The 14,116-nt window shown below is 37.7% G+C and overlaps 1 protein-coding gene across 1 annotated transcript; it reads left to right on the forward strand.

Annotated features, from left to right (window-relative positions):
- Positions 1-456: 456 nt before the first annotated feature.
- On the forward strand, positions 457-5,083 carry LOC140955703 (uncharacterized). Its single transcript, XM_073409873.1, has 7 exons — positions 457-1,708; positions 1,790-2,046; positions 2,089-2,142; positions 2,347-3,427; positions 3,647-4,011; positions 4,376-4,549; positions 4,826-5,083. Exons 1-7 carry the CDS (start codon positions 457-459, stop codon positions 5,081-5,083), a joined length of 3,441 nt encoding a protein of 1,146 aa, XP_073265974.1.
- Positions 5,084-14,116: the final 9,033 nt, after the last annotated feature.

Below are 14,116 nucleotides of genomic sequence, written 5' to 3' on the forward strand. Positions count from 1 at the left end.
CCAAGGCAGCAACAATAACCCTGCAGCGAGCAGATAGCCATATCACAGGCCTTGTGATACACAACCATTCATCACAGCCAATACTGGAAAGTCAATAAAAAGAAGCACAACAGCATAAGGTACCGCTTGAGGTCCCAAAGACAGCATCCCCGTTGGGATAACAACCATTAGCACTCCTAATGGCGGGCTTTAATCAAACTTGAAACCTCCTCAACTCCAGCATACTGTTACAAGCTGAAGGAAGGAGATAATGGCGGGCTTTAATAAAAAATAAGCTGCAATACCAAATTACTTTAAACGCATCGTTTCATTTTGTCTTTAATACTCACCGTTTAGGTAAGTCAATACGCATCGTTTTATTAAGGGCTCATTCTGTTACAAGAAAGGGAACCCATTATCAACAATATAAAAACATGTAAACGTCTGCATAAGGGAATATAGAAATTACAATGAAAAATGACTGAATTCCTGGAATTAAGGAACTCCCATAACACGCCTTCCCCCATCCTTTATCATCTTCCTCATCCATGGCTAAGCAGTAAAACTGACTGCACTCATCCCACAGCTTTTCAGTGCACATATAAACCTTTCTTGCACAACACTATACAAATTGGTTCATTACTTGTGTCACCCGTAACAACTGGTATCAGAGCTAACAATCCACGGATCTCCATCATGCCTCCGGAGACTAGAGCAACAGATCTTAAACGCATTGAGGATTCCCTCGCAGCAGTGTCCCAAGATCATAGCCAGAAGTATGATTTGTTGATCGACATGTTTAAGGGGCAGTCACTGAAGTTAGATCAGACCATCGAGAATCAAGGTGGCCAGATTCATGACATCAGGAATATGATGGGCACCATGGCACAACAACTAGAGTTCACCTTGCAAAAGATTTCTCAAGCTCTAGGCAGCTCAAGCAGTAGCAGGGAAAGACCACATCTACATCCAGACAGAGTGGACGTGAGAAACAAGGAAATAAAGGAGGACAAAGCTGCCACTTACAAGGTACACAAACCCAAACATTTCTTTCCAACTTTCAATGGGGGGGATGTACACAAGTGGTTGTTCAAATGTACTCAATACTTCGAAATTGAAGAAGTGGCCGATGATGAAAAATTGCAAATAGCCTCTTATTACCTTGATGGGGTAGCCTTATACTGGCATCAAAACTTCCTCAAGAGTCTGGGAGATCAAAAAACATCTTGGGAAGACTATGTAGAAGCTATTTGTTATCGTTTTGGGGAGAGGCAGGATCCTTTGGAGGAGTTGAGGGAACTAAGGCAAAGTGGAGACCTAGAAGAACATATCCAAGATTTTGATATATTGTGGAATAAAGCTGAGGTTAATGAGAAACAAGTACTAGTAATATTCTTAGGGGTAATAGAGAAATTAAAAAAAGGTCTGTTCGAGCCAAAAACCCTTAAACATGCATACAATCTAACCCGATTGCAAGTTAACACCCTTACTCATAGAAAATCTCCCAGCTACATCCGCAAAGTTGCTAGCATATACATTAATCCTGTTGTGAGTAACCCTCCTAATTATCCCATACAAACCACAAAGAACGCTGTGAACTCTCATACTAATCTGTCAAAACCACAACCAGCCCCATGGACAGCTAATCCAAACAATAGTAACTATTCAAACCCCAGCAGACCCACCAAATTCATCAAAAACCAAGAGTTTGAGGACAGAAGATTGAAGGGTCTGTGCTTCTAGTGTGACGACAAGTTTGTACCAGGGCATAGATGTCGCATCAAAAAAGTATATTCTCTGAGTGTCTTAGAGGAGGAGGAAGGATCCCAAGAAGAAGAAGTCATAAGCAGAGAGGTCACACCCCACATTTCTTTGGATGCTTTGGAAGGAACCGTGGGTTTGAATACAATGAAAGTCAATGGGAAAATGGACAAAACTACTATGTGCATTCTTATTGATTCGGGTAGCACTCATAATTTTTTAAATACCACCATCGTCAATAAGTTACAATTTCAGTTGACTCCCATCAAACCAATGACTGTTCAGGCTGCTAATGGTGATAAAATGGTTTGTAAGTTCATGTGCAAAGGCCTCTGATGGAAAATGCAGGGTATAAGCTTCCAGGCGGATGTTTTCATCATCGACCTCAGCAATTATGAGATGGTACTAGGAATCCAATGGCTGTCTCTGCTGGGCGACATCTTGTGCAACTACAAACATCTGTGGATGTCCTTTGACTGGCAAAGACAAAGGGTTCTGTTGAAAGGAGAAAACCCACCCAAATTCCAAAGCATTGAACTCAAACAGTTAAGTGCCGTAGTCAAAGATCACCCACCAGGAGAGGACTGTTTACTTTAAAACTTATAGTTCATGGAATTAGAAGAAGATTCCAAGTCTCACACACCACAGTTTCAAGGTATTACAGATGCAATCTTACAGGGTTTACTAGAATCCTACCAGGATGTGTTCCAAAAACCTAAGGGTCTGCCAACCGTGAGAGATCATGACCATAAAATTCCACTCAAGTCAGGAAGTGAAGCAGTGAATCTTAGACCTTATAGGTATTCTGGGCTACAAAAGGACAGTTTAGAGAGGATGGTGACAGACATGCTGGAGACTGGCATCATTCGGACTAGCAACAACCCTTTCGCATCTCCAGTTATTCTAGTGAAGAAAAAGGACTCTAAATGGAGATTGTGTGTGGACTATCGAGCCTTGAATCAACTCACAATCAAGGACAAATATCCCATGATTGAGGAATTGCTGGAGGAATTGGTAGGAGCTACTATTTTTTCAAAGATTGACCTGAAATCGGGTTACCATCAAATTCGTATGGTTGCAGGAGAAGAATTCAAGACTGCATTTCAGACCCACAGCGGGCATTATGAATTCTTGGTTATGCCCTTCGGTTTAACCAATGCTCCAGCTACGTTCCAGAGCCTCATGAATGAAATTTTCAAGCAACACTTGTGTAAGTTTATTTTAGTATTCTTTGATGACATCCTTGTCTACAGCCGGACCCTGAGAGACCATTATGTGCACCTGGAGGTAGTGCTGGATCTCTTAAGAGCTCATCAATTGGTGGCTAGAGCTACCAAATGTTTCTTCTATCATACACAGGTGGAATACTTGGGACACATCATTACTGACCATGGCGTAACGACAGACCCTCTAAAGATACAAGCCATTATAGAGTGGCCTATACCTCAAAGCTTGAAACAGCTAAGAGGTTTTTTAGGACTAACGGGTTATTATCACAGGTTTGTTAAAGGGTATGGAAGCATCAGTAAACCGTTAACCTTATTGCTCAGGAAGGATGCTAAGGGGTGGAATGAAGAGGCTTCTAAAGCATTCAACCAGTTGAAGGCCTTGATGACCAGTGCTCCTGTTTTGCCACTACCCGATTTTTCAAAGACATTTTTGGTAGAGACAGACGCTTCTTTGACAGGTATAGGGGCAATATTGCTACAAGAAGGCCACCCCATCGCGTTCATCAGCAAGTCATTGGGTCCAAAACAACAAATTCTCTCCGTCTATGAAAGGGAAATGCTAGCTATTTTACATGCTGTGACTAAGTGGAAGCATTACTTGTGGGGCAGGCACTTCCATATTCGCACCAACCACATCAGCCTCAAATATCTTCTTCACTAAAAAATGACTACTCCAGGTCAACACCTATGGGTAGTCAAACTACTGGGTTATGACTACGACATCGAATACAAACAAGGACGAGAAAATGTGTCGGCTGACGCGTTATTGAGGATTCCCAGTCAAGAATTATTTGCTTTGACTACGTCCACTATCTCTACAAACTTGATGGAGGAGGTCAGAAGTTCTTATAAAACTGATCCAGTTATCCAAACTATTCTCAAGGACCTCCAACGTTCTGCAGAGTCTCATCCACACTACATCTGGGTTCATGATCATTTGAACAGAAAAGGAAAGGTGGTAGTGGGCAATAACAAGGCATTAAGAAGTCAGATTATCACCATGTTTCATAATTCAGCCATAGGTGGCCATTCAGGCATGACGGTGACTTCTAAGACCCTAAGCAACTTATTCTACTAGAAGGGGCAACAAAAGCACGTTAGGCAGCATGTGCGAGAATGTATTGTTTGCCAGAGGAACAAGCACGATAATGTGGCCAATCCTGGACTTCTTCAACCATTGCCCAATCATGGATAATATCTACAAACTACACGGGACACCAGCTACAATTACCAGTGACCAAGACCCGGTGTTTATTAGCAGATTCTGGAACGAATCATTCAGCAACCAAGGGGTCAACCTACATCATTCTACAACATATCACCCACAAACAGACGGTCAGACCGAAGTGGTTAATAAGTGCATAGAACATTATTTACGGTGCATGACGGGGGATCGTCTAAATCAGTGGGCAAAGTGGCTGCCTTTAGCTGAGTGGTGGTATAATACCAACTACCATTCAGCCACCAAGATGACACCTTACGAAGTATTATATGGGTTCCCTCCTCCCATACACATTCCCTACTTCTCTAAGGATTCAGCGGTGGCTTCTGTGGATGAGTATCTAACAACTAAGGAAGTAGTAATTCAACAAGTCAGGACACACCTTCAACTCGCACAGAACAGGATGACTACGATTGCAAATAAAAAAAGAAGCGACCGCAGTTTTGAAATTTAGGATTATGTATATCTCAAACTTCAACCATACGGACAACAATCAACATCATTCAGAGCATCTCAAAAATTAGCAGCTAAATATTATAGGCCATACCAGGTAATTGCCAAAGTAGGGGCGGTGGCGTACAAGCTTGATTTTCCATCCACATCCATGATTCACCTCGTATTCCATGTCTCCCAGCTCAAGAAGCATGTGGGTAATCGGGTAGTGCAACAATCTCTACCTATTATGGGTCAGGAACCAGCTTTGCAACCCCGGGCTATATTGGACAGGCGAATGACTCGACAAAACAATCAGGCGGTCACTCAAGTTCTAATTCATTGGGATGGGCAGCCTCCTGCAGTTGCAACTTGGGAGTTCAATGAAGAATTAAAGCTCAGATTTCCACAATTCAACCTTGAGGACAAGGTTGGTTTCAAAGGGAAGCAATTGTTATAAGCTGAAGAAAAGGAAGGAGATAATGGCGGGTTTTAATAAAAAATAAGCTGCAGTACCAAATTACTTTAAACGCATCGTTTCATTTTGTCTTTAATACTCACCGTTTAGGTAAGTCAATACACATCGTTTTATTAAGGGCTCATTCTGTTACAAGAAAGGGAACCCGTTATCAGCAATATAAAAACATGTAACCGTCTGCATAAGGGAATACATAAATTACAATGAAAAATGACTGAATTCCTGGAATTAAGGAACTCCCATAACACCCATTCCCCCATCCTTTATCATCTTCCTCATCCATGGTTAAGCAGTAAAACTGACTGCACTCATCCCATAGCTTTTCAGTGCACACCTAAACCTTTCCTGCATAACACTATACAAATTGGTTCGTTACTTGTGTCACCCGTAACACATCCCAACACGGCAGTCAGAGCAACCAGAACATCCATCAACCTACTTCAAGAAGTTGAGCAGACAAAACTGCATAAAGCAGCAACACAAAGCCAGAGTAGGAATCCATCAACTCCTGCAAACCATCTTCACCGATGCGGCAAAATAGACAAACTCCACCCAAAAAAATCCATCAACTAGTTAGGCAAAATAGCCATAGCAGCCAAACACCCAACAATCTAAATCAGGGATGACACCATCAAACCCATACAGAGCAGTCTACAACTACAAGACAACAACTGAAACCCAGACAATACAACCAGCAAGAACAAGTTGGACCCAAGAACCAGCGAATGAAGCTTCATGAGGATGACCACCTCATGGGGTTTCAAAGGGCTTAGTAGCCCTCTAAAATATCAGCAAGTTTTGCGATGTCGCGGTTGCACAAATTAATTACCCTAGCTTCAAACACAACACACAAGATAGTATAGAGCAATCAAGGGATCGATCCCATGAGAAAGATTTAGTTCAGATTTTTATGCTATACGTTATGCAGTTTGGGAGGAGTTTGGATGTTATCTAGGCTAAAGCAAAAGAAAACAGAAAACTATCAAACAAAATTTAATAAAAATAGAAAATTATCAAGAGAACAAACCTTGGTCGCAAGCACACATCCACCTATAGAAATCATAACTGATCCTTGAAACGAAACTCCAGTTTATATTCTCAATTTTTATCTTTTCTTAACATTGGTTAATTAACGGATCCGTCGTATAACTAACCCTAACCAACAAATAATCACAGTGTCCGCACTAATGATTTAATCCAATGGCAGCCTTAAGATCTAGATAAATTCATTAATCTTAACAACTAAGTTGTCTGCTTATGTTGCTTTAATCGAATGTTCTCCCTAAGATTAATAACGTAGATCCGCTACAATTATTAAACTCAGTTGCTTCACAAGTTCATATACACAACTCCGGTCATTAAGCATGATTCATCATGTAAACTCTCACAGTTCAATCCGAAAACTGCCTTCATGTTTTTTGAACAACAGATGGAAGAAATGAAGGGTTCTTAGAGCCCCCTCTCTTCTCTCATTCTTTTATATGCTAGGCTATTTTTAAAAGAAGAAATAGCTTTGCATGAAATCTCAATGACAGCTACATTGCTGAAATAAAAAATTAGATGCTTCGGAATGTAAATTCTTCACGAAAGCATAATTCAGTGTCATCTTTCAAAAATCATATCTCCCTCAGATGACATCTTTTTTGGCTGAAAAGCATAGGCTTTGAGTCAGGAATCCAAAAAAATTGAGTTTGCATCAATTGGACTTTTGTAGCTCTAGATATTCAAGTCAGAATAACCAAAGGTCAACACTGATTACGAGATTTGACTTTGAAAGATTTCCATGATAGATGAGATGCCACTAGCATCACTTGATTTCGACCTTTAGAGCTCATGCAACAAAACATCGACTGAACATCGAATCTGCCAATTACCTTCAATTTACTCCTTTTTGCATCTTTCATCCAAAAGTGCCTTCAAAACATAAAACAAAGAATATCAAGGCATTTTATATATAAAACATAGGCAAAACACTAGTTAAATGTGGGTGAAACTATCGAATAATATGGTTGCATCAAATACCCCCACACTTAGCTCTTGCTCGTCCTCGAGAAAGGATAAGTAAAATCAAATCGAAGTTAAATTAAATCAAATCACTATGACTAATCTCCTAATCTTCCATCAATATCCAAGAATATATGCATTATAAACAAGAATAAAATCAAGAAGGATAAATAGTATAAATTTTCATGAATTTATTTACATGCAAACTTCAAAACTCAATTAATTGTCGGGATTTAAATGAAATCTATGTCATGCCAAAGTGATAGGTCCTCTCGTTGATATACACTCCAACACTCACATATTTAGGGCTTATGTGTTTAAATCTCTCAAATTCAATCAATGAATATGTTCTACCATAAGCTTGCTCTTCAATCTCATCTCCATTACTAACATATTACAAGCAATGCACGAATCTAAAGGTCTTATTTCTGGTTGTAATGGGGCTAAGGTTAAGGTGAGGTAAAAGAGAGTAAAAGAGAAGGTTCAAACCAAAGAAAGTAGAGCATTCTAAAAAATGATATTTCAAACAAGATATTCCATCAAAGCACATAAATTTTCCATCTTTAATCACCAATACTTAACTTCTTTTGATTTCAAGCTCTTTCAACATAAAATCTTAAGAACATAAAGGAACACTTCTTTCTTTCTTTCTTTCTTTCTTTCTTTTTTTTTTTTTGTTTTTTTTTTTTTCACTTTTGGCAACTTGCCCATATTTTCATCAAGCATCACTTCTTCTTTCTTTTCACATAATTTCCAACCATAATTCCATAAGATATCAAAAGTATATGCTCTACTAATCCTTGGCCAGGGGAAAAGGAAAACATATAAAAAGTTAAGGCTTATACATGAATAAAGCAAAGAAACGATAAACAAGCTCAAAAGGGGCTCACTAAAGATAATATGCTTTAGGTTGGCTTTTTGGCTCAAATGGTTAAAATTCCTAATGCCTTTATCATCTTCATGTATATATGTAATGCGAATGTAATCTCAACAAGATATGAAGCAAGTTCTAGAGATATATATCATTGAAAGAATGCAAACTCAAAGAATATAATGTTGAAGGCTCAAAAGCTTACATTGGTATAACACTATAAAGTCAACATGGCATATTTTCAAAGTTAATCCCTAAACCAATTAAACCTTAAAATTTGCATGCATACTCCTTCATTTGATTTATATCTTCATCTATCTCAATTAATTCTCATTCATAATACTCATATTCTCAAAAATCAATGGGAGTTAAAAAGATCAAACACAATTTTATTTTTTAAAGAACAACAAAGAAAACTAAAATAAAAAAACCAAAATTCTCCCAATACCCCCACACTTAAAACACAACATTGTCCTCAATGTTGAAATAAAAGCAAAGGACTATAGGAAAATGACAAAAGTAAAATGCGAAAAATAAAAGATAAGGGAAAAAGAAAGCAAATCTGATTTTTTTTCTTTTATGTTGGGTTGCCTCCCAGTAAGCGCTTTTGTTTTATGTCATTGGCTTGACATGTGGCATGCTCATTCTTCATAGATTGGTTCAGCTAACTCTACAGAAGCGGTAAGTTCTGCCGTCCAACCTTCATAGAAAGGTTTCAAATGATGCCCATTGACCTTAAGTACTTTGTTGGTTTCTAAACTTGTAATTTCAACTGCACCATAAGGAAAAACATTAGAAACAACAAAGGGTCCAATCCAACGGGAGCGCAACTTTCCAAAAAAAAGTTTCAAACGCAAATGATAAAGAAGGACTTTGTCTCCAACATTAAACTCTTTTCTTATAATCATTCGGTCATGGAGACTCTTAGTTTTTTCTTTGTAAATTCTTGCATTCTCATAAGCATCATTTTGTATTTTTTTCCAATGTAATTCCAATCTTTTTGGGCACCAAAAGGATAGGCGCCACCCAATCACTGTCCGTGATAGGGTAAAGGACTCTTGCATCATTGGGAACAATTTGCAAAGCTTGCAAATCCAATGTTGAATCATGTATGTTTTGGGGAACACATATGTGCCTCTCCATCTCTTCTATCTCGGTAGCATCATAGCCATATCTCAAAGCTACTCTTAATCCATCCTCATAATCAAAATCAAAATCTTGTTGCACACACTTATCAACTTGGTTAAAGTATGTGATAAAATAAACATTACTATAAGGATATTTCATTGCATCATGAAAATTAAATTCAATCTTTTCATCTCCTACTTCCATAGACAAAGTATCCTTACCACAATCAATATTTGTATTAGCAGTTTTCAAGAATGGTCTCCCAAACAATATAGGAGTGCTATTTGATGAATCACAAGAATCATGCTCCATATCAAGAATATAAAAGTCGCATGGAATGACCAAACTATCAATCTTGACTAGGACATCTTCTATCACACCAAATGGGTAAACAAAACTATGATCCGCAAGTTGTATTACAATGCTAGTTTTATTCAAAGGCTCAAGACTAAGAGAATCATAAACATGTTTGGGTATAACACTAATGGATGCACCTAAATCACACAAGGCCCTTTTGAAACTAGCATTACCAATAACACATGGGATAGTAAACGCACCTGGGTCCTTTTGCTTCAAAGGCATATTCTTTTGAACAACAGCAGATACAACTTCACCCATACTTACCATTTCATGACCTTTCAGTTTAAAAGCTCTCTTGGTAGTACACAACTCCTTTAAAAATTTGGCATACTTAGAAATGTGTTTGATAGCATCAAGTAAAGGAATGTTGAGTTCTACTTTCTTGAAGACCTCTAAAATCTCTTTTTCTTTGTCCTCTTTCTTTGACCTATAAGAACTCACAGGAAAGGGTGGAATTGTTTTAAAACTGGAATTCATTAAGTGATGAGTTACCTTTGGAGTGTTGGTCTTTGTTTTAGTTTATGGAGAAGGAGGATATTCCTTCTTTGTACTCAATTCAGTTTATATATCTTCTTCTTCCTCCATCTCAATTTGTTTTAACCTTTTCTCTTCAAGTTCTTTCCCACTTCGCAGCATGATCGCACTAACATTCTCTTTTGGATTCAATGCTTGGGAGGGCAATTTTCCATTCATTTGTGCTTCCAATTTCCCCACATTTGAAGCTACTTGTCCCATTTTCTTCTCCAAGTTGTGAATACTTGACCTTGTTTCCTGTTGAAAAGACATGACATTTTGTTGTAAGGTCACAGTGTTAGAAGCCAAAGTTTTCATCATCTCACGAAGATCATCACTGGATGACGACCCCCTAACATTGGAGTTTGTGAATGGAGGAGGCTGTCTTCCTTGATAATTCTGTTGGGGCTGAAATCCATTGGGATGGAATTGTCGGCCTTGATTGCCTTGTTGAGGTTGGTTCTCATACCGTAGGTTAGGATGATCTCTCCATCCAGGACTGTACGTGTGGGAAAAAGGATTATACTTACGCTGAGGCTGTCCATTAAATGCTCCATCAACTGCATTAGCTTGTTCAATGTAATCTTCTTGCATTGTTGGGCACATATCTGAAGTATGTCCTTGTAAGGAGCATATGCTACAAGCTTTCACCTGTTGTACATCGCCATAAGCCAAAGAACGCATAAGAGAAGTAAGATCATTAACTTTATTCTCAAGGTTAGAAATACTTACCTCATTTACTCGTTTGTTTGCGAAGTCTGCTCGCGTGCCAAATTGTTTCGAGTTGGCTGCCATATTTGAGATCAATTGGCGTGCAGCCTCGGGTGTTTTATCTACTAATGCCCCTCCACTTGCAGCATCAATGATACTACGGTCAGTAGGCATCAATCCTTCATAGAAATATTGAATGAGCAATTGATCAAGTATTTGATGATGAGAACATTGAATACACAGTTGCTCAAATCTTTCCCAATACTCGGAGAGTGTCTCTCCATGAGATTGTCGAATCCCACATATTTCTTTCCTTATGTTGGCAACTCGAGATGCTGGGAAATACTTCTCAAGAAAGATCTTTTTCATGTCATTCCAAGTTCCAATTGAACCTGGGAGAATGGAGAAAAGCCATACCTTTGCTGCCCCTTTTAAAGAGAAAGGGAAAGCTTTCAACTTAACCTGTTTTTCATCAACTCCATTCGGTTTCATGCCAACACAAACCATATGGTACTCCTTGAGATGAGTATGAGGATCTTCTCCTGCAAGACCATTAAATGTTGGTAGCAAATGTATAAAACCAGATTTGAGCTCAAAGTTTACACTATTGTCGATGTTTATGCACAATGGCTGATTTTCCACGTTAGGAGCAGCAAGCTCCTTGAGTGTTTGTTGTCGTGCATTAGCCATGGTGTTGAGGCGAGCTTCCTTTCGTAACCTGCATAAAGTTTTTTCTATTTCAAGATCTAATTGCACTTGACTTTGATTAGTAGAACGGGTTACTGGCATAAATCATAATAAAAAAAAAAAATCAAAAGAAACTAACCACACAAGAGATCGAAAACAATGCAAATTGTACGAAAATCTTACGTTAGAAAACTAAAACTGCCAAAAAAAACCTAGAAAACAATGGAATTTGGCCTCAATAGGGTGGGGCTAGTGGTTTACCACAAGTCCTGTTTAGAACGTTGTTTCCCTTCAGAAAACAAAAGGCCGATACCTAATTCCACAAACAATTCTGTTTTGAACAGTACTGCTACCGTAAGTAAACAGTACCGCCGCAAGAAAAAATTATGTTTCTCTTTTTTTTTTCAGAAATATAAATAACAATCATAGCAACTAAAAATAACAGTACTAGCACAAGAATCAACTAAAATTACTTCCCCGGCAACGGCACCAAAATTTGTTGCGATGTCGCGGTCGCACAAATTAATTACCCTAGCTTCAAACACAACACACAAGATAGTATAGAGCAAGCAAGGGATCGATCCCACGAGAAAGATTTAGTTCAGATTTTTATGCTATACGTTATGCAGTTTGGGGGGAGTTTGGATGTTATCTAGGCTAAAGCAAAAGAAAATAGAAAACTATCAAACAAAATTTAATAAAATTAGAAAATTATCAAGAGAACAAACCTTGGTCACAAGCACACATCCACCTATAGAAATCATAACTGATCCTTGAAACGAAACTCTAGTTTATATTCTGAATTTTTATCTTTTCTTAACATTGGTTAATTAACGGATCCACCGTATAACTAACCCTAACCAACAAATAATCACAGTGTCCGCACTAATGATTTAATCCAATGGCAGCCTTAAGATCTAGATAAATTCATTAATCTTAACAACTAAGTTGTCTGCTTATGTTGCTTTGATCGAATGTTCTCCCTAAGATTAATAACGTAGATCCGCTACAATTATTAAACTCAGTTGCTTCACAAGTTCATATACCACAACTCCGGTTTTGATATCAAACTTAGCAATAAACTGTCTACAATAATAACTTAGAGTCCGCTCTAGCAATTAAAATAAACAATCATAGGAAAAATAAGCATAAGAGAACAAACATATTCATCATGTAAACTGAAAAGAAAAGGTAAAATAGATCTCACAGTTCTTGAAATCCGAAGGTTTCCGTGTCCTTGCAACCAAGAAAATGAGTTTAGCCTTGCATGTTTTTTGAACAACTAATAAAAAAGATGGAAGAATGCATGATTTAGGGTTTCTTAGAGTAGGGGGCGTTTTTCTCCTCTTGGGTGGCTGCCCCCCTTCTCTTCTCTCATTCTTTTTATATGCTAGGAAACCCTAATCTCTATTTTACAACATAGTCCTCCCTTAAGTAGACAATTTACATTTAAGTAGTTCAATAACTATTTTCCTAAAAAAGAAGAAATAGCTTTGCATGAAATCTTCAAGCTTTGACTTAGAGGAGCTACATTGCTGAAATAAAAACTTGGATGTCGGTTTAGATGCTTCGGAATGTAATTTGGACTCATTTCTTCACGAAACCTGTTTGCTGGCATAATTCAGTTGTCATCTTTGAAAAATCATATCTCCCTCATATGACATCTTTTTTGGCTGAAATTTGGAGCGTTTATAGGCCTTTGAGTCAGGAATCCAAAACAATTGAGTTTGCATCAATTGGACTTTTGTAGCTCTAGATATTCAAGTCGGAATAACCAAAGGTCAACACTGGCAGATTACGAGATTTGACTTTGAAAGCTGCGATTTCCATGCTTTTCCTTATTTTATTGTCTTGCCTTAGATGTCCAGAAAGGTATGGATGTTAGCTTTTTAATGCCACTAGAATCACTTGATTTCGACCTTTAGAGCTCACGTTCTGCACAAAACATCGACTAAACGTCAAATCTGCCAATTACCTTCAATTTACTCCTTTTTGCATCTTTCATCCAAAAGTGCCTTCAAAACATAAAACAAAGAATATCAAGGCATTTTATATATAAAACATAGGCAAAACACTAGTTAAATGTGGGTGAAACTATCGAATAATATGGTTGCATCAGCAAGAAACATAATACCAAGTGGAAGGGGTGGGAGGTTTCCTACCACTTCCAGAGCTAGAGAGCAAATCACTCAGATAAACCGATACAACAAGAGTCCATTTGAAAACAATAACAAATCAATACTTTAAAAATATTAAAAACATATTAATTTGAAGTTAATAAAAAAAAAAAAAATATTTTTTTCAAAAATACTTTTGAAATGCATAAATAAACAAGAGTCTCCTTAATAGTACTACTAAGAGCCCATTTGAAAACACGGGTTAACTCGCGTTTCTAAAAAAATTAAATTTTTTTGTTAAAAATTATTTTTTTTATATGTTTTGCATTGTTTTGATGCGCTGATCTCAAAAATAATTTTTTAAAAAAAAAAAAAAATATATCATTTTGATACATTACGACATGAAAAGCACTTTGAAAAACAATTACAGCCACACTCTCAAACATGTATTAAAGTAAAAACCACCCTCCTTGCGTGTGTCTCATTTAAAAATTAAGATATCAACAACAAGCTCTTCACCTTATATAATTCATTCATAAGACTACCCTCTCTCTCCTAGGCGCTAACACGTTTACTTTTGATAATTAGATTGTAAGTGTTACATTTCCCATTATACACTACACT

Source organism: Populus alba, chromosome 6 (assembly GCF_005239225.2).
Source record: "Populus alba chromosome 6, ASM523922v2, whole genome shotgun sequence".
Taxonomy (NCBI): Eukaryota; Viridiplantae; Streptophyta; class Magnoliopsida; order Malpighiales; family Salicaceae; genus Populus; species Populus alba.

Bases quoted from the DNA above. Each gene is read 5' to 3' on its own strand.
- LOC140955703 (XM_073409873.1), top strand. From the start codon at position 457: ATGACTGAATTCCTGGAATTAAGGAACTCCCATAACACGCCTTCCCCC. The intron at 2,143-2,346 runs GTACTAGGAATC...TAAAACTTATAG, and splicing joins ACCTCAGCAATTATGAGATG to TTCATGGAATTAGAAGAAGA. The intron at 3,428-3,646 runs GTATAGGGGCAA...TGACTACTCCAG, and splicing joins GACAGACGCTTCTTTGACAG to GTCAACACCTATGGGTAGTC.